Source organism: Mesoplodon bidens (genome assembly GCF_964165515.1).
Source record: "Mesoplodon bidens genome assembly, chromosome: 18".
Classification (NCBI taxonomy): Eukaryota; Metazoa; Chordata; class Mammalia; order Artiodactyla; family Ziphiidae; genus Mesoplodon; species Mesoplodon bidens.
The window spans coordinates 44704686-44724337 of record NC_138175.1 but is presented as its reverse complement, the minus strand read 5'-3'; the positions used below and the strand labels follow the sequence as shown (position 1 = coordinate 44724337).

At 54.8% G+C, this 19652-nt stretch overlaps 1 protein-coding gene across 2 annotated transcripts; it reads right to left on the bottom strand.

Moving 5' to 3' along the window:
* Window positions 1-1523: 1523 nt before the first annotated feature.
* On the bottom strand, window positions 1524-19099 carry HPN (hepsin). Of its 2 annotated transcripts, none has more exons than XM_081215588.1 (14): window positions 19016-19099; window positions 18406-18556; window positions 17773-17842; window positions 12183-12284; window positions 12053-12094; window positions 6811-6940; window positions 6619-6741; window positions 6441-6481; window positions 5868-6033; window positions 5576-5766; window positions 2758-2853; window positions 2421-2563; window positions 2074-2238; window positions 1524-1784 (listed from the first exon to the last, which is right to left on the bottom strand). In XM_081215588.1, the coding sequence occupies exons 3-14, from the start codon at window positions 17786-17788 to the stop codon at window positions 1773-1775; spliced, it is 1227 nt and encodes a 408-aa protein (XP_081071714.1). In that variant the 5' UTR covers window positions 17789-17842; window positions 18406-18556; window positions 19016-19099; the 3' UTR covers window positions 1524-1772. The 2 variants fall into 2 exon arrangements, with proteins under 2 accessions (XP_081071714.1, XP_081071713.1); XM_081215587.1 differs by having other exon boundaries at window positions 1524-1856; window positions 19016-19097.
* Window positions 19100-19652: the final 553 nt, after the last annotated feature.

The window sequence follows — 19652 nt, the reverse complement described above, 5'->3', positions numbered from 1 at the left end:
AACCCCCAGGACATGGTCATATCTGCTCAGAATCCCCAAGGTGGACCATGTTCTTTCAGAGTCCCCAAAGATCGTAAAACACACATACAGTACATTTTTCAGCTAACAACAACAAAGGAAAATGTACAGTCCCATCCCCATAACTCAATACATTTCTATCAAAGCAACGTGTGGGTCAAGTCTCGAATTATATCTCCAATATGATGGGTAGAACAGTGCGGCAGCATGCAGACGTTTGGAAAACCGCATGGAGATGTGGGGCTGGGGTGTTCCTGATGGACAAAGTAATGGTGGGGATCACCAAATCCTAAGAGTTTGGTCCAGGGAGGGATGCTTGGAGCATTTTCTAAATGGATAGTCTGTATGTTATTCAAAGAGGCTTTCCTGTGTCTATTTATGTTTTAGGAAATTGCTTGGGGGCTTGTAGCTGATGAGCAACACATTTAATTTTTATCATGGAAAGTCACGGGAGGGACCCCCTGGCAGCCTAGTGGTCAAGACTCTGCGCTTCCAATGCAGGGGGCGTGGGTTCAATCCCTGGTTGAGGAACTAAGGTCCCACATGACCCACGGCGCAGCCAAAAAAAAAAAAAAGAAGAAGAAGAAAGAAAGAAAAGAAAGTCATGGGAAACAGGCACCCGGTGGGTGTTTTCCTGCAGAGCATCTGGTGTCCAGCAACACCTGGACAAGACTACCAAAGAAACACCTTAACTTCCCGTAGTTTAGGGGGTCAGTAGCGCCCCCTGGTGGCCATTGGTGTCCCAGCAAGGTCTGCAGATGCTCTAGGGAACAGAGTGGGTCCCAGGGGAAACTGAGAACCTCCTCCAGCCCAGATGAAAAGATGGAGGTCTCAGGTTGTGCTCACAGGGCCTGGTGCTCCTGCCTCCTCCCTACAGGGCCATGCTTCCCATGTTGATCCACAGTGGATGGCTTTTTTTCACTGGGCACCTACAACCATTTTTTCTGGAAAGAGCAACCCATTTTCCTTTGGAGAACCCCTCACACTCAAGTCATGTAGTTCCTGAGGGTCAAACCTCCTCCCCACCCCACGCACAGGTGCACAGTGATTTGATAAGGGATGAACATGTGACCCAAATCCGTCCAGGGAGAGCCAGGCCTGGGACTTTTTTGCTGTAGCTGATGGGAAAGAAGCATTCTTTTTCCACTGTGGCTGTTAAGGCATCCATGGCATATAAGACTTTCGGTGGGTTGGGGGGACATCTCTGTCTCTGACTGTAGGGGAGCCTGCTTGGAAATGAAGCTGACACAGAAAAGCAGATGTGAGAGAAGAAGTGAGGCACAGTCCTGATGAAAAATATTCAGCAGCTGGATCCAGCGGTACCTGAAGCCAGATGCTCCAGAGCATTTCCAGTTAGGTGAACCAATTAAGATATTTTCTCTTAAGCCAGCGGGAACTGGAGGATCATACTCCCTGTCTGATGTTTGCCAGGCCCAATTGCTCTCTTCCATCCCCCCAAAATGTCCTCATTTGCTGCTTACATTTGCAAACTCAGAGACCACATTAATCAAAACCATCTTTATTATTTAAAGGGCATCCTGTCATCAGGGGCACTAGATGGGACTCCCCAGACGGCAGAACAATATTTACATGGGGGTCAGAAGGGTGAGGCTTGGGTGGTCCCAGGGCTGAGTGGGCCCGCCACTGTGGAGGACCTTGGAGGGAGGGTATCCTTGGACCTGTGGGCTGGGCCCAAGAAGAAAAATGTTCCATCCCAGGGTGAACCCCATCATGTGGGGCTGGAGCCACCTAGATCAGCTTGGGCCCTGCAGGCGTGCACAGCGAGGAGAAGCCACAGGTCAGAGCTGGGTCACCATGCCACTGGCTTCGGAGTGAGTCTGGGGAAAGACAACTAGGGGCTTCCAAGGTCTGAGAGGCTTCCCCCAAAGTCCCACAGCTGAACTCCCCTCCCCAGGAGCCCTTTGAAGGCTATCCGTTCCCTAGGGCACCCTCTTCTAAGCCTGAGCGCTGGTTTCTGGAAAACCCTGGCTCCCTTTCCCCCTCAGAGTCCCAAACCCTCCCACCCTCTGGCTCCCATCTGGGCCCAAATTTCACCTTTATGGCCTGGAAGATCCACTCCCGGAAGTCACTGACTTTGGTGTAGACGCCTGGCTTCTGGGCCAGGGCACAGCCGGTGCCCCAGCTCACGATGCCACACAGCCGCCAACGTGGCGTCCGAGAGATGCTGTCCTCACACACGAAGGGGCCACCGCTGTCGCCCTGGTAGGGGACGGAAGGCCTGGCTGGAAGCCAAGATGGCTAGCCGAGAGGCCCTCCTTGGACGATTGTGGGCTGTGGTCTCAGAGCGCTCTAGCCCTGAGGTAGCGAGCCTGACCACCCACTGCCATGTGTCTCCACCCCCGGAGAGGCGGGGGCCTGGGCTGCCCCTCCCCATCCCTCACCTGGCAGGCATCAATGCCACCCTCAGGATAGCCGGCACAGAACATCTTGGGTTTGATCTGGTTCCCATAGAAGTCGGGGCCGTTGCAGACATCATTGCTGATTATGGGGACTCGGGCCTCCTGGAGTACCCCCGCCTGCTGGCCTGGGAGTGTGCAGGCAAGGCTGGACGAAGCTGGGGGGCATGCACACCCCCCTTCCTTCCTGGTGCCCACCCGGGTTCCTTAGTGCCCCCTACACCCCTGGGCCATGAGGCCTTCAAGCAGGCCAACGGCCCTTCCCCAGCCCAGATCGGAGACTCCCTTAACAGTGACTTAACAGGCAGAGGGCGGAACTCACCGTAGTACTGTGTGTTGCCCCAGCCAGTCACGGTGCAGATCTTGCCGTCCACTAGGGCCTGCCCAGCAGCCGGGAGGCACACAGGCTGGATGTACTCTGTGAGACAGACCACGCTGGTCCCACCCCTGCCGGCCTGCCCCGCCTGGTACAGACCTCAGGCCAGCTGCCCCTGGTGCCCCCGGCCCACCCTTCCCTCTGTTCTTTTACAACAGCAGCAACAGAAGTTGCCTTCTACTGAGAGCTCATGATGTACTAGGCACCCTCCTGGGTGAGTTCCTTTAATATCCCATCAGCCCAGGGAGGTAGGAGCTATTAGTACCCCATTTAAAGAGGGGAAAAGAAGGCCATGTCATTTGTCCAAAGCCTCAGAATGAGTCAATGAGTCGATGGCAGAGCCAGAATTTGAACCCAGCTTGGCCCAATTTCCAAGCCTGTATTCTTAACCATGGCCCATGGGGCTGCCCCTGCCTAGAGGGTACCTCTGTGAGAAATTTTACAAGGTACTATCTTGAGATGCTGGACTTCCACCTGTCAAAAAAATCATCATAATAAACACACCAGTCCACCCTGTCCACAGTAAGAACGGCATCCCTGACACATGACTTTCTTGTGCAGTGCACAACCCACACCAGTGGTCCTGGCAGCCCTACCTGCTGCCTGCTGGTGACTTCACCTCCCTGAGCTCAGAGCTCTCAGGTGCAAAATGGAAAGAATAATCATTTCCCCCCAGAGGTGTATAGTGAGAACTCGGTGGCGCATTGAATAGCATGCCTGGCGAATAGGAAATGTTCACGTAACTAGTAATAGTAAAAAACAGCAACAATAGCAATGATTGTTAATATTAACTGAACGCTGGCATTGCTGTAGGTTCTTGACTCAGATTAACCCTTTTCATCATTTCAATAACCCTCAGAAGTCATTTAACAGATGAGGGAAACTGAGGCATGGAGAGGTGAAGCCACGCGCTCAAGATCACAGAGCTGGCTAGTACCTGACCCCAAAGCCCATGCTGTTACCCCTCAGCCATGTGTCTCAAACCCAGGCCCCTCCCACCCCATCCACCTGTGCCCCATGGATGCCTCCCCACTTCAATCTTTTTAACCCTCTCACTCCATTCACTAAAGAGAAGGGTTTGTTTTGTTTTAAAGAGAAACATGTATCATTCAGTACTCTGCAATGACCTATATGGGAATCGAATCTTAAAAAGAGTGGATATATGTGTAGGTATAACTGACTCACTTTGCTGTACAGCAGAAACTAACACAACATTGGAAAGCAACCATACTCCAATAAAAAAATTAATTTAGAAAAAAGAAAAGAAAAACATGTATCGCTCCCTTAAATGGAAAACCAGCATCATGGATCATTCAGAAGAAAAATAACCATAAAAATAAGAAAAAATGCAAACCAAATAGTACTGACTTCCCTGGCAGCACAGCCAGAGGCTTACAGGCACTGATTCCAGCGCCAGGCAGCCTGGGCTCAAACCTTTGCCATTTGCCAGTTGTGGGAATTGGGGGCATTATGTACCTTCTCTGTGTTGGGACCTTTCCCCTTGTAAAAAAAAACAGGATAATAAGAGAACCAACTCTCCCCGGGCTGTTGGGACAATGAAATGAGTGCATGCTTGGGACATGCTGAGGGCAGTGGCTGCACACAGGAGGGGCGTGCAGGTGTTGAAGTGCATCCTATCATCATTATTATTGTATTCTTTCATTATTATTATTATCATCATACTGTTGCCTGCTGAAGGCTCATCATCATCGCTATTGTAACTTCGTTATCATCACCATTACTATTTTTTTAATTTTTATCATTATTATTACTATTCCCACCACAGAGTGGCCTTCTGAAAGCTGAAGCCCACGGCCTGCTCTTAATCCAAAAGGCGTGTGTAGATGAGGTATTAAAGACACATTGGCACCCAAGTGAATCTTTCTCATTGAGAGCAAGGAAATGCTCCAGAGAACTGTAACACGGATAACGCCTGACTTTCTGATTCATTCATATACTTAAAATTTTTTCATCTCATTTTTTTTTGGGGGGGGGGAGTAATGGCTTTTCTGAGATATGAATTCACATACCACACAATTCACCCACTTAAAGTGCACAAGTCAATGGTTTTTAGAGAGGTTTTAGATATAGGTACTAGGCTGCCTGGCAATAGGAAGGTGCAACCACCATCACAGTTGATTTTAGGACATTTTCATCACCCCTTTTACCTATGACCTCCCGACATCCCCATGCCCCCCCCCAACTCCTGGGGAACCACTAATCTACTTTCTATCTCTACAGGTTTGCCTGTTCTGGATATTTCATAAGAATGGAATCATACAGTATGTGGCTCTTTGGACCTGAGTTCTTTCTTAGCACAGTGTTGTTCAGGGTCATCCACTGTGTACCATGAATCAGGACTTCATTCCTTTTTATGGCCTAGTATCATTCCATTGTATGGATCTAGCACGTTTGGTTTATCCATGTGTCAGACGGTAGACGTCTGGGTTGTTTCCATCTTTTGGAATAATGCTGGTCTGAACACTCGTGCACCAGTTTGGGTGTAGCTATGTGTTTTCATTTCTTTTGGGTACGTACCTAGGAGTGGAATTGCCGGGCCAAATGGTAACTCTGTGTTGAACTGCTTGAGGAATTGCCACACGGTTTTCCAAAGTGGCTGTACCAATTGTCCCCATCTAATGAATGCCCAGTGTGTGCCCCTCAAGATCATTTCCCTCATCACCATGGATTCCTATGCCCCAGCGCCCTCCTCTGTCCTCCTGGCCCCTGGCGTCCCCAGGCCAAGGAACAGCCCCAGACTTACCTGTGAGGGGCAGGGAGCTGGAGAGGTGGACCAGGGCAATGTCATTGCTGTTCTCCTCACTGCTGGGGTCTCGAAAGGGGAGATAGCCCCCGTGGTAGATTACTGCCTGCACCCCCAGCTGCACGCCATGGGGTGAGGTCTGGGCCACGGCACCGGCAAACACTCGCCATCGGGACAGGACCCGGTTCCGCCTACCAGGGACAGGAGGGGAGGGTGGCAGCCTGCTTGGGCACAGCCTCCCCGACCCTGCCGCTCCCCAGCCTCCCCCCTCAGCGCCGTGGGAGACACTCACTCAGGGAAGCAGTGGGCGGCTGTCAGCACCCAGTCTCTGGAGAGCAGGGACCCCCCACAGAGGTGTGCTCCATCGTAGCGAAGACTGACTTGCCATGGCCACCTGCCCAAGCTGGTGTCCTGGCCGCCCACGATGCGATCGACGGGCAGCTTCCTATGGCCACAGTCTGTGGGAGAGGGGGCAGTCAGGGGCAGTGGGAGGCCTGGACCCCCTGCCTTAGGGGGTCTGAGAGGTCATGCGCCACTCTGCAAAGAGTGAGTGGACACGATCCTAGCCTGAGGGGTCTGAGGGACATGGCTCCACCCTGGGGGAGGGTGTCTGAGGAGACACAGCCCCATCCTGGGGGACCCAGGGGGACATGGCTCCACCCGGGAGGGAGGGAGATATGAGGAGACACAGACCCGTGGGGACCTAGAGGGACATGGCTCTACCAGGAGGGGAGGGAGATCTGAGAAGACACAGACCCATCCTTGCAGGATCTAAGAGGATAAGGCCTGCCTGGGGGTATCTGACGGGACGTGGCCCTGCCCTCGGGGGGGTCTCAGAAGAAGACTCTGAGTTTCAGGGTCTCACCTTGGCAGATGGTAGCCAGGAAACGACCCCTGGGACAGTCGCTGTGGGAGAGACAGGGATGGGGACACAGAGAGAGACAAAAAGAGAGGCCAATTAAAAGGCAAGAAAGGCACAGCGGGGGAGCACGGGTGTGCGTGCGGGGGCGGTGCGCGCCCTGCCTGCCCGCCGCCCTCCTCACCACACGGAGAGGACCTCGAGCAGCCTCTGGGCGTGCGGCAGCCTCCCCTCGTCCACGCAGAAGAAGCCCGACGTGCCGTTGGCGCCCGCCGTCCGCACATCCAGCTCCGAGTGGGCCAGCGCCCTGGGCGGGGCAGGGGTCAGGCCTGCGGCCCCGCCCCCCAGCCCCCCACCCCCAGGGGCACCCCGGTACCTGAGGAAGCCCATCTCCTCGCAGCTGAGCCCCGCCACCCTGGCGTTGGAGCGCGAGGAGCACAGCAGGCGCCACGTGCCCTCCGTCTGGTCAAACACCGTGAGCCGAGCGTCGGCCGGGCCGACCTGCACTGCAGGGAGACAGGACCGCCGCCTGGGTCGCCTTCCTGCCCGAGCCCTACCGGCCTCTTCTCCGACCCCGTGGGTCTAGTCCTGAATCCTCGCAGGCCCAATGGCAGCACCCCGGGCCCCCCACATTTGTGACTGCGTCTGGAAGGGCCCATGACTCAAGTTGAACCAAAGATCGGGGTCTCTGGGACTCTGGCTGCCCCGCCAGGGGGAACCAGGGGGCTTCCTCCTACCGCTGGGATTCCTAAGCTGGTTGCCCATGAGCTGGAAATCTGGAACTCTGCCAGGAGATTTGGGAAGAGGGAAACTGTTTTAACCAAGCTCCCAGGAGAATGGCTTGTGAGGCTGGGTCTGCCTGGGCCCATCTTTGCCCCCAGGAGGGGAAAAATGAGCCAATGTGGAGGAAAGTCAACAGATTTCTGATAACATTTTTAAAGCCCCTTGATGGAGTCAGGCTTGAAGAACCCCCAGAACTGTTGTTTAAGTGAGTCAATAATTTCCCTTTTTGTTTAGCCAGTTTCTTAGATTTTCCTTTTGTCTTTTGCAACCTGGAGACCCTTGACTAATACATCACAGTGCCAAAATATTTAAATAGATTTCCTATAATCTTAAAAAAAAAAGAGAGAGAGAATAGCTATCTTTTTCTGCAGGACTTGTCAGAGCCTTGAATACACACTACATTGCATGATAACTCTCCAAGCAGAGGATGCAGTATTCATTCATTCATTCAACAAGTGTTAACTAGACACATACTCCATGCCCAGTCCTGTGTGGGGTGATGCCGGGGGACATAAAGATGACCAAGACAACCCTGGGCTGTGCCCTCACCAACCAAAGTCCACCAATGGGGGAGACAGACAGCAGTAAAAAAATCACCCAACCAAACACAGCATCACAAACTTTGAGAAGAGGTAGGGCGGAGATACACAGAAAGGCTGGAGAGAGCTTATGGGGGGATTCCTCCTGCCTGGGGCTTACTGTGTTGAGAAGTGATGCTCCCCTCAGCCCCTCACAGGCTGCTCCTCAAATGGTCAGAGGACCCTTGTCCACACCTAAGCCAGGTCACAGCCCTTAGCCGTATTTATTTACATTTAGCAAACACTCAGTATGTGCCAGGCTCTATTTTGGGCAATGAACAAATCAGACAAAACCCCCAGCTCTGAGGAGCTCAAAGGCCAATAGGTGAGATGCATAACAAACAGGACAGAGAGGTCAAATAGATGGTGTGTCACAAAAGAAGGCGCCAGGGAGATAAATCAAGCTTGACAGAGGCAGGGGAGTGCTGGCATTGAGGGGAAGGAGGTTGCACTTTCCAACAGGTGGGCCGGGAAATCTGCACTGAGAAGGTGGTATGCAAACAAAGATCTGAAGGAGGTAAGAAGACAGGTGAGGGAACAGAGAACCAGGCCAAAGGAACTGCCAAGTGCAAAGATCCCAAGGTGGCGGGGGGTGGGTGGGAGACACGGGAGATGTTTAAGGAACAGCAAGGAGACTGGAGCAGAGTGAGCTAGGGGAGGGGAGCTGGGAGACAAGACTAGACTGACACTAGGACTTTGGCTTTTACCAGGAGTGAGATGCGGCCAGAGGAGGGCTCTGAGCCAGGAGGGCCCTGATCTGACTCAGGGCTTCACAGGCTCCCTCTGGCTGTGCGTGGGGAGCAGACTGTAGGAGCGGGATGGGAACAGGGAGACAAGGGAGGAGGCTGTGTGATGGTCCAGGAGGGAGAGCATGGAGGCTGGGCCAGGGTCGGGGCAGCGGGGGGGAACAGAGTTTAGATTTAGGATAGATTCTGTGGGTGGAGCCAACAGGGTCTGCTGAGATTGGATGTGGCTGTGAGGGAAAGAGGGTCTGAGGGCAATTCCAGGGTGCTTGGCCTGAGCCACCAGAAGGATGGAGCTGCCACTGGCTGAGATGGGGAAGGTGGGGAGGAGTAAGCTTGGGGAAAGATCGGCTGTGGACCCCTTTTTTCCTGAGCCTCCTGCATGGCTGGTGTTCTGAGAGCACATTCTGGGAACGTGAATCTGGTGCAAACTCAATTTTGCATCCTCGTAGGAAGAACTTGGTGAGGCCACACCCAAGCTGAGCAGTCTTCCCACAGCCCCACAGATCTGGACGAGGGGAGGCAGGACTCCCAGGGAGAACCCTATCCTGCTGAGGACAGAGAAAGGCAGACAGAGGATGTGCATTCAGGCTTGAGTGGCTCCAAACCCCAAGCTTTTAACATTGCCCTAGACAGCCTCTCAAGCGACTTCCCTCCTGAGGGTTAAACAATAATGGCACACTAATAATAACACTGGCTATGTTTCCTGGGGATGTCAGTGGGCTGACCCCATGCTATGTGTCATATCTGGGGGGTTCTTTGAATCCCACCACCATCCTGGAAGGTAGAGACCATTCCTATGCCCATCTTGCAGATGGGGAAACTGAACCTTGGAGAGGCTATACTTGGCCGAGGGAATATAGCTAAGAACCTGCAAAGCCAGGATTTGAACCCAGGCCTGCCTACCTGCATACTCCCTGCTCCTTCTGTGGCTCTCACATGGACCCTTACCTGTCCCCACCCTAAATATACTCACCCACAGCCTGGACTAGGAGCTTCCTGGCTGGCTTGCCTTAGTCATGGCCTCCAGGTGGGGGCCCAGGGATGCCTGGTACCTCTGCTGGGTGGTGCCTGCCACCCGCTGAGCCCCCAGACCAAGACTTGGGGTCTGAAACACCAACTGCGGGTGGAAGTGAATTCTTATTTTTAAATGACTTCTCAGTGCTCCAGGAATGTGATCTCCAGAAAAGTTTGAGGTTTTAGGAAAAAATTATCACTTTATGGATGGATTTGGAGGGAGGGGGAGGGAGGGAAGAGGGAATATCAAATGCCCCCTCCAAGTATTTTTAAAACTATATTCTGTGCCACTGTTTCTCACTTCTAAACTCTTTATTCTTGTTTGTATTATTTTAAGCAATGCAAAAAGTATGTTCTGGGTCACCTGGTTTGCTCACCAAATTGTCTGATATATTTAGAGGTGTGAAAATCCCAGAAAAGTGAGGTGGGGATATCATTTCTGGGTTGTTTTTGTTTGTTCATTTTGTAATTTCCCAACGTTTTTGAAAAACCCGAGTATAATGGAAGGGCACGGTGCTGGCGTTGGCCAGAGCCAGGTCTGAATCATGGCTTAATTACTTTCCAGCTGGAGGCCCAGGACAAGTTGGTTCATGTCAGCAATCTGTCCTCATGCTTATTCATTAAGCAAAGGTTTCCTGAGCACCTACTATGTGCCCGACACCGTCTGGGGCAGTAAACAAAATGCCCCTGCCCTCCTGAAATTCACCAGGAGTAAATCATGAACTTCGAGTGTGAGGAGGGTTTTACCAGGGGCAGCAGGATGGCTGTGGGGAGCGGGGTGGGGTGGGGGGGCAGTGTGGAGCTTGGGGGCAGAAAGGCCCTGCTCAGGAAAGTTACAGCCTGAAGCATGAGACACAAAAGCCCATGTTAACCACGTTGGCTGAGAGTCAAGTGCTGCACGGATCATTACCTCCTCTAATCCTCACTCCCAGTTTCCAGATGAGGACTCTGAGAACCAGAGAGGGCAGGACAGGTGTGAGCCTCAGCTCAGCAGTGATGGTGCAGGACCCTGAAACCTGCCTCGGGGTGTGAGCGGGAAAGAAGGTGGTGCAGGGAGGGTCCTTCGAGGGCGTGAGAGCTGCCCATGCGCTGGAGCCTGAAGGACACCGGAAGCAAGCATGAGGTGAGGATGGAGAGGGGCCCACACCCTAGGAGCCTTGGAGCCTGGCTCCTTTTAGCCCAGTGGCAGTAGTGAGCTTCTGGGAAGTGCATGACCCCTCTGCCCTGCCATTTATTCAATGTGTGGACTTGGACAAGTCAGTTCACTTCACTGGGCCTCAGTTTCCCCATCTGCAAAATGGGGATGATGATAATGGCCACGACTTCACAGGGCTCTTGTGCAAAGGCTGCAGCCAGGGCCTGGCAGGCGTTAGCCGTCACTATGGCAACTCACTTGGCTGTTTCTTGAGAAACAATAGAGTATAGTAGTTCTACACAAGAGCTGGATCCAGGCTGCCTGGTTCCCATCCCAGTGACCTGAGGCAAGTCACTTGGTCTTTCCAAGCCTCATTTCCCCATATTAAAATGGCCTGCGGGGAGGATTTAATGAATCAATACCTGCAAAGCCCTGAGGCCTGTGCCTGGCACATGTAAATGCTCTCTAAGTGTCAACTGTGGTGGTTGACCTTGATGGTGGCTTTCCTTGTCTAGATGTTCATTTCTGCTCTTAATGTGAGCTGAGTCCTTTATGGAACTAGATGAGGCTTGTGGGAGTGAAAAATGCATCCCATCACCCAACTTCCCCATTCTTCCTGTTGCCCTGAGCCACAGAACGGCAGCTTGGAGTTGGCATTTGTGAAGATTCATTCATTCCACAATGAGTTTCTGCATCTATTTGCGTGGCCACTCCTTCCCACCTGCATGCAGATACATCTCTACCAGTCAAGTCAAAGAGCTATTCGTGGCCCCCTCATTTACCAGCTGCATGTCCTCTCTGGTCCTCACTTTCCACATCTGTAAATGTGGATAATAACAGCAGCTACCTCCAAGGAGAGCTAGAAAAAGGTTGGCTGAATTCATACAGTACCTCTCAAACCTGTTTTGACCACGTTCCGTAATAAGAAACACATTTTTACATTATGATGTAGCCTTGAACATCTGTTTTCTGGGGTGAACTATGGCATTGCTCTAAGCCTCAGTTTCCCCATCTGTAATATGGAGAGAATAACGGTCCCACCCTCATAAAACCAAAAGAAGAGCTTAACAGAACTTCTTACTGAGAGAGATGCACTCTGATTTTTTAAATCTATTTCATACTTTTTAAAGTGTGGTTTTCAGCTCACTAATTTCGTGATGCACTAACGGGTAACACATTTAGAGTCTGAAAAACACTGGGTTAGACAAGTGAAGTGTTTAGAGCAACAATACGAGTGCATGAGCACTACCAGCATTCCTGCAGGCATTCATGCATTCATTCAAAAAAATCCTTTCATTGAGTTCCCACCAGGTACGGGTTTCCTCCAGGGCTCCCCAGAGGGTCTCAGCATGCTCTACTCACCTGGATACAGCGGCTCCTGATCACTCCTGAGTAGAACGGTCACTGCAGAGAAGGCAGAGGTGAGGGCAGGTAGGCTGGGAACTGCAGGGGGCAGGGGAGGGTAGAGGCGCAGGGGTCCGTCCACTCTCACCAATGGCCCAGGACGCTGCCCCGATGCCTGTCAGGAGCAGCACGGTCCCCACAGTGAGAGCTGCCACCTTGGGTCCAGAGCAGCATGGCACAGTCCGGCCACCTGCAATAGACACCATGCTGGGGCCACTGCCAGGTCTGTCCTCATTGTGGCAAGATCTGAGCCTGGGGCCAGCTCTGCCCTGCCCCCAGGCCAACTTAGCACGCCTGAGCCTGCCCTGCCCTGGGCCCAGTTTCCTGGGGTGAACAGTTGGCAGGGCCGTCCCTCCCCTGCGGCGAGGACAACCAGGTGTCCAGCCCCCCAAGGGTTCCAGCTGGGAAGAGCCGTGGCTGGGACAGCTGCTGCCCTCTCTACCTATATTCCTGGCACTTAAGGGATTTCTCCTCCCCAGTGACGCTGCGCTTCTGTATTTCCTTCCTGTATTTCTGTATTTCCTTCTGTATTTCTGTATTTCCTTCTGTATTTCCTTTATCCTCCCTGTGCTATAGTGGCTGGCATATAGCAAGTTCTCAATAAATACTTTTAATTTTTTTTTTTCATTTTTTATTGGTCAACAAATGCCTTTAAATCATTAGAGCTGTGTGGTCCTGGGCAACTCCCTTCACCTCTCTGGGCCTCAGTTTTCTCATCAGTAAAATGGGGCTTTATTCATTCATTGTCCTATTGAGCATCCACTGAGTACCTGGCACCATTCTAGGCTCTGGAGACACATCCCAAAACAAGACAGATGAGATGCTGGTTCTCATGGAGCTCACATTCTCATGTGTGTAAAGTGAGGGGAAAACCAAAACAAGTAAAGAAGTAAATGAACTTGATAATTTTCAGATCGTGACAAAGTCTATGAAGAAAATGATGTGGGTTGGGGGTGGCAGTGTTCTGTGGGATGTTCAGGAAGGGCCTCCCCAAGAAGTGACTTTTGAGCGGAGACCTGAGGGGTGAGACCAGCCAAGCAAAGACCTCTCATGGAAGGGCACAGTGGGCAGAGGGAACAGCATAGGCAAAGTCCTTGAGGCAAGAATAAGCATGGTGGGTTAGAGGGCAAGAGAGGCCACTGATGTGGCCAGAATGGCATGAGCTTGGGGAAGGCAGTGGGACCAAGGCTGGGGCCAGCTGGGGAGGGCTGGCAGCCCCCGGACAAGAGGGATTTTACTCCCAGTGCAACAGGGGCCCTGGGGCTGAAAAGCCAACCCTTTTGCTAGAGATCAGGAGGACCAAAGGGAAAAGGCAGCTGAAAGCTTTTCCTGGGCTTGGCATGCACCCGACTGCCCTTGGCATCTGCAAGGCCCTCCCAGGGCTGCAGGACCTCCCAGCTTTGCCATCTGTGTCGTGGCAGTACGGCTGATGGGCACAGGGCCAGGCCAGCACCCGGAATGGAGCAGGGAGCAGTCCAGCACCTTCCTGGGATGGCTATTGTCTGAGTGTCTTAAGAATTTGAGAGCCCAGCCATTCCCAGCAAGGTTCTCCTCCTTCCAAAGAGGCCCCAGTGAACCAGGCCAGCCCAGCCCCGGCTGGCTGACCCCTTCCTGTCTCCCTGAGGAGAGAGGTCCCCACCTCCACCCCCAACCATCTTCCTGGTTCCAGTGGGAGGTCTTGGCTCCCCTAGCCATCAGGCTCGTCCTGGTTCCTTTGTGTTCAGATGTGCCTACAGAGCTTTGGGCCACTCAGAGCCCAGCCCAGGGGCTTTGGCATGTCTGCTGGGGCAGGAAGCATTGCCACCCTGTGTCTCTTAAGGTGAGAGGCAAAACCTGCTTTCATGCCTTCTGGTTCAGGGGACTCCGGGCAACCCCCAAACAGGTGCCTCTGGTGGGGCAGGAAGCATCCTCGCTCTGAGTCCCTGGCGTGAGAGGCATCCTCACTGCCTATCTCTGCTGAGGCAGGAAAGCGTCCTCACTGTGTGAGAGAGCAGCAGCATCCTTGCGTGATTCCTCAGGGGCGAAAGGGCTGGGTAAGCCAGGACCCCCGAGCTTCCCCCTGAGGCTCTGCTCTCCGTTCCTCCAAGGGCGCTGGGCTGCCCTTGTCTTCTCGCAGGACGGTGCTTCTGTCCCCGCCATTTGGCTGCAAAACCCTCCCAAGTGACATCTTTGGCTCCTTGTCTCTAAAGCTCCGTTCAATCTACAGCTCCATGTCTGTTTTCATTGCACACAACTCCAACTTCCTGAACGGAAGTCTCTCCCCGTCTGATTTCTGGGACACCGCCCGTGCCTGATTCTGATTCTCCCCCTACTTCTCCATCTCCTCCACACACTCCCTGAAATCTGGGGTCCCCAGGGCGGCCATGGCCTCCTCCCCCTCATGCCTCCCCACTCCCGTCTGTCTTACCCACCTCCACAGCCTGTGTCCCTTTTCTGTCCCCAGCCCTGGACTCTCCTTTGTCCTAGATCGGGGGTCCTGCAGTCTCTTAGATGCTTCCCACTTGAATCCCCAAGGTCCTTCACACCTCCCAGGTCCCATACTGGCCTCAATGTCTCCCCAAATCTCCAGGTCCCGTCTCAGAGGCCCTCATCCTCAGGACTGTCCCTCATCTGCAGGACGCCTCCCTCCCACCTCAGCTACAGGCCTCCTGAGTGTCTCCCGCCCACTCTCTCCTTCCCTGCTCCCACCCCATCCAACCCCTGGGCTCAGTCTCTCCTTCTGGCCCAGCCTCCACATGGAACCCCAGGGGACCTTCTTAAACACCAAATCCAACCTGTCCCTACCCTCCATGACTCTCCAGTGCTCCCCAGGACAGAGTCTAAAGCCCTCGGCCCGTGGTGCCAGCCCCTCTAGGATGTAAGCATGGCTATTAGAGATTTGGGGGTTGAACATGCTTTCCTAAATTCCCACACAGCCACATGGGTCCTTATCAGACAACTGATGAGCGGTTCGAAAAAGCAACCAAAACGACAGTACTTATAAAACAAAGAATACCCACCAGCGCCATCTTGTGGAGAGACCCGGCACTGCCCAGTCATGGGCCAGCTTCTCACCAAAGAGTCCTAATGGATCTCAATCACCCTCGCAGCTCCATCTCCAACTTTACCGACAGAAATACCAAATTAGCTACGTGCCACTGCACACCTGGCAGATTGTCACCCCAGCTGTTAGCCTTGCTCTTCCCTCTGCCTGGCACACCTACCTACTCCCTCCTCATCCTGAGTGTCAACTCAGATATCACCTCCTCTGATTCTAAGTCTCCAGGGAGCACCAAGAACCTCGCCTTATGTGTACTTCAACAGCAGAATGGGGCTTCCCTGGTGGTGCAGTGGTTAAGAATCGCCTGCCCGGGCTTCCCTGGTGGCGCAGTGGTTGAGAATCCGCCTGCTGATGCGGGGGACACGGGTTCGTGCCCCGGTCCGGGAAGATCCCACATGCCGTGGAGCGGCTGGGCCTGTGAGCCATGGCCGCTGAGCCTGCGCGTCTGGAGCCTGTGCTCTGCAATGGGAGAGGCCACAACAGTGAGAGGCCCACACACCGCAAAAAAAAAAAAAAAAAAAAAAAAAGAATCCGCCTGCCAATGCAGGGGACACAGGTTCCATCCCTGGTCTGGGAAGATCCCACATGCCGTGGAGTAACTAAGCCCGTACGCCACAACTACTGAGCCTGAGTTCAAGAGCCCACGAGCCACAACTACTGAGCCCGTGTGCCACAACTACTGAAGCCCTCACGTTTACAGACCACACTCCGCAACAAGAGAAGCCACCGCAATGAGAAGCCCATGCACCGCAACAAAGAGTAGCCCCCACTTGCTGCAACTAGAGAAAGCCCGCGCGCAGCAACAAAGACCCAACGCAGCCCTAAATAAATAAATAAATAGATTTATTTATTTTTTAAAAACCCAGCAGAATGGTAACACAAACATCAGCACAACTGCAGCCACAATGGTTCTCAGAAGCTACACTGACCTTAGCCCTGTCCTAACCCCATCCTGCAGTTTCCTAAAACCCTTGCAATTGTTAATGAGGAAGGTGTCATTATCACCATCCCCAATTTACAGATGAGGAAAGGAGGCCCAGAGAGGTGCAGCCACCTACCCGGGGTCACCCAGCAAGTAACCACAACACCAGAACTTTTCAGCATTCGTGTCTAGGTTTGAAACGACAGCAGGACTCCCCTCCAAGGCCAGGCCCGAGCTGCCTGGAGATGCACTGAAGCCCACTGTGCCTCAGTTCTCTCTGTCCCCAGGCCAGTCTCTGGCCATCCTTCAGCACATGCTCTGCTTTTCATCCCTGGTTCATTCATCCATAGGCCCCAGGCCTGGTGAGATCCCTTCAGTGGGCTCCAGGAAGGAATGGTTCCAAAGGTGCAGGGCTCTGCTGCCCACCTGCTCAGCAAGGGCACAGCGCCTTCTCCCGAGCCACTGGGAGCCTGGATTTACTCTGGGCCACAGCTGAATGATTTGGGCTCTGATTTGCTAGCTGTGCTGAGATCCAAAGAGGCCAGTGTTCTACATCCATCATTTCAGCCAACCCATCCAGGGCTTCCTGCCTATCACGGCATGTAAATCCTCACACCATCCTCTGAGGTGGGCACTAGTACTGTCTCCATTTTACAGAGGAAGAAACGAGGCCCAGAGAGGGTAAGTCACCTGCCCAGGGCCTCACAGCTAGAAAGTGATACTGCCTGGGACCAAACCCAGCTAGCCTGGTTCCAGGAAGAAGAGAGGGAGTCAGCCCCAGCTGGGGAGCGTGGAAAGGAAAGGCCACCCCTAACTGGGCCCTTCCAGCTGGCTCCCAAGTGTGGACAAGGGTAAGAAGGAGCCAGGGTGTCTGGAGCCCCTGCCAGGGGCTTCCATGAGCCCTCGAGTGCCCACCACTCTGAGGATGTGGTTTCTCCCCACCATCCCTGGAGTAATTTCTCTGTTGTCTCTCCCCTTTCCATCCATCCGGACCGAGTCCAAAGTCCTCCCTCTGCTGTTTTGCCCACAGTGTGAGGAGGTGGGAGGAATGTCTGGAATCGGTGGGGGTCTTGGGTCCCAGGACTCCAAGTCGGCCGACCCCTTCCACGACAGCTCTGGTGCACCGCATTTGTCTTACACGCTGAGCCCCATGCTGGTGCCCTGTGTGTGTTCTGTGCTCCCAACAACCTCACGTAGGTAGGTAGGTAGGTAGGTGGGTAGGTAGGTAGGTAGGTAGGTAGGCAGGTAGAATTAGAATCTATGCTTGACCCAGGGGGGAAATGAAGCCCAGAGAAACGACGACACTTTCACAAGATGGCACAGCAAAAAAAGTGGCAGAAGCCAATTCGAATGCAAGCCTGTGTATTTGACTCCAGAGTCTGTGTCCTTAACTGTGATAGCTAGTCTCCCCACCTTGGCCCCAAGTAGAGGACAGGTCCAGGGGTAGCTGAGAGATCACTGGGGGATGAGGGGAAACTGAGGCAAGGAGCCAGGAAGGTCATATGGGGTGGCAGGGAGGCAGGTGGTGGCACAGCCCCACAGAAAATTTGGTTAATAGTTAATCAGGTAGAGGAGGCTTCAGAAGCGGGTGGGGATGGGCCCCAGGAGGGGTGCCAGAGAGAGGGGTCTCAAAGTGGGTGGAGGGCTGGGAAGAAATCACAGAAGGAAGGGCGCCAGGCAGAGCCAAAGTTGGGGCTCAGGGAAAGGGGTACTCACCCTCCTTCTCCGCCATGTCACGGCCTCTAGTTAATGATTCCCCGGCTGACCTCCTGGGCCGGGGCGGGACCTGTGGGGAGATGAACGGGGGGAGGCAGGGCCTGGGGGAGCCCAGGCCAGCCCCTGTGCCCCCAGTCCCAGGCGCCCATCCAGGGAGGCTGAGGGACTGGGCCCCGGCCAGAGCACGCCGTGATCACGGACACAGACTAGGCTGGGTTCAAGGATGGGGTCAGTGTGTGACCAGCAGCCAGGGGGATGCCTGGATTTGTAGGCCTGGGGGACCCCATGTGCCTGGGCCTGGGTGAGGAGGAGACTAGGGCTCTGAACTCCTGGGTCTGAAGGAGGAGAGCTGGGGCCTCAACTCCTGGGTCCTGGGGAAAGAGAGGTTTGGGGGCCAGCCCTCCTTCGGAGGAGGGGCACAGGGGCCTGGACTCCGGGGTCTGAGGGAGGAGACTGGGGACGATCTTGGACCCTGAAGAACAGGGGGCTAGAACTCTGAGTTCCTTGGGGAGAAGCCTGACAGCCCACTCTCCGGGTCCCTGGGAGCCCTTCTACTGGGAGCTGAGCATTAGGGCGGGTTTGGGTGAGGGGGCCCACGTCCTGGGGACTGGAACTGAGGACCCTGGTCCTTACCCTGGGGTCCGGCAGGTGGGGGCGGAGCTGAGAGATGGTGCCGGTTTAGGGTCAGTCTCCAGGCCTGGGCAGGAGCATGGTGGCCCCTCAGCAGCGGCGGCCCCAGAGGCAGCGGCGGTGGCGCGGGGCCTGCTAGGCCTGGCTGCCTCACCTGAGGAGGAGGGGGCTGGGCAAGAGGCGGGGGAAGGGGCGGGGAGGGGCCGGGCAAAGGGATTGGCAGCGCTGGAGGCCACCTGGCTGGTGGGACAGGGTTTGCAGGGGCTGGACCAGGCCGGCCCAGCAACCTGCCTCCGGCCTGGAGGGGGCTCAGGTGTGCCGGTCTGAGGGGACGAGGAGCTGGGACTGGCTTGGCCTGAGGGCCGGGGGTCTGGGGAGACAGGGCAGGCTGGGGGTGCTTACAAGGACCAACAGAAGGAACTAGGAATTGGAGGGACCCAGAGGGAGGGCACCAGCTGCCCCAAGCCCACCCTGCCCCGGCCTCTTCGCCTGCCTCCTGCCCAGCCCCCGCCCCGCCCCAGCTCAGGCTGAACGCCGTCCCTGTCCACCCCTGCCCCTTCCAGCACCCTCTGCCCAGCCCCAGGCCCACCACTGCCCCTGCCATTTCCTGCACCTGTTGTCCAACTCCTGAACAAGGCGGTCCCAGCCCCAGGCCGGCCTCAGCCCAGCCCGTGACCCAGGCCCCTCCCGCACCCCAACTCCTGCACCAGCCTCTGCCCCTCCAGTGTCCCCAGCCCAGCCCCAGTCCCGACGCCTGCCCCCGCCCTTGCTCTCCCTCCCCACCCCACCCCCGCCCTTGCCCTCCCTCCCTCCCCCCGCTGCTTTCCTACAAGTCACGGGGGCTGGTTTGCTTTGGCAGCCTCTCTGCCGCCAGCAGCAATGACCTCTGGAGCTGGGAAGTCCTAGACGGGGGTGGGGGATGGGGACCTGGCCCGGAAAAGGCAGCACTGAGTGCTGAGGCCCAGGCCAAGTGGCCGGAAGTGTCCAGAGGCAGATACACACTGTCCCGCATCAGACACTCTTGGCCAGCAGCCAAGAGTCATCCACGTCAGACCCCAGGGCCAAATAAACACCCAGACACACAAGGATCACCAGCAGACACCTGCCTATGGACAGCCATGCCCTCAAACAGTCAGGCCACAGCTGCTCACCCCAGATGGGCCGTCCCTGTACAATCGGACCCACCCGCTCGCCCCTCGCACCCCCTGCACTCAGAGCTTCCCACAGGGGGTCACACTGGTGCAGCCTTG

Bases quoted from the DNA above. Each gene is read 5' to 3' on its own strand.
- HPN (XM_081215587.1), bottom strand. The intron at 5,767-5,867 runs GTGAGTGTCTCC...TGTCCCTGGTAG, and splicing joins GCCGCCCACTGCTTCCCTGA to GCGGAACCGGGTCCTGTCCC. The intron at 2,564-2,757 runs GTGAGTTCCGCC...GCACACTCCCAG, and splicing joins GGGCAACACACAGTACTACG to GCCAGCAGGCGGGGGTACTC.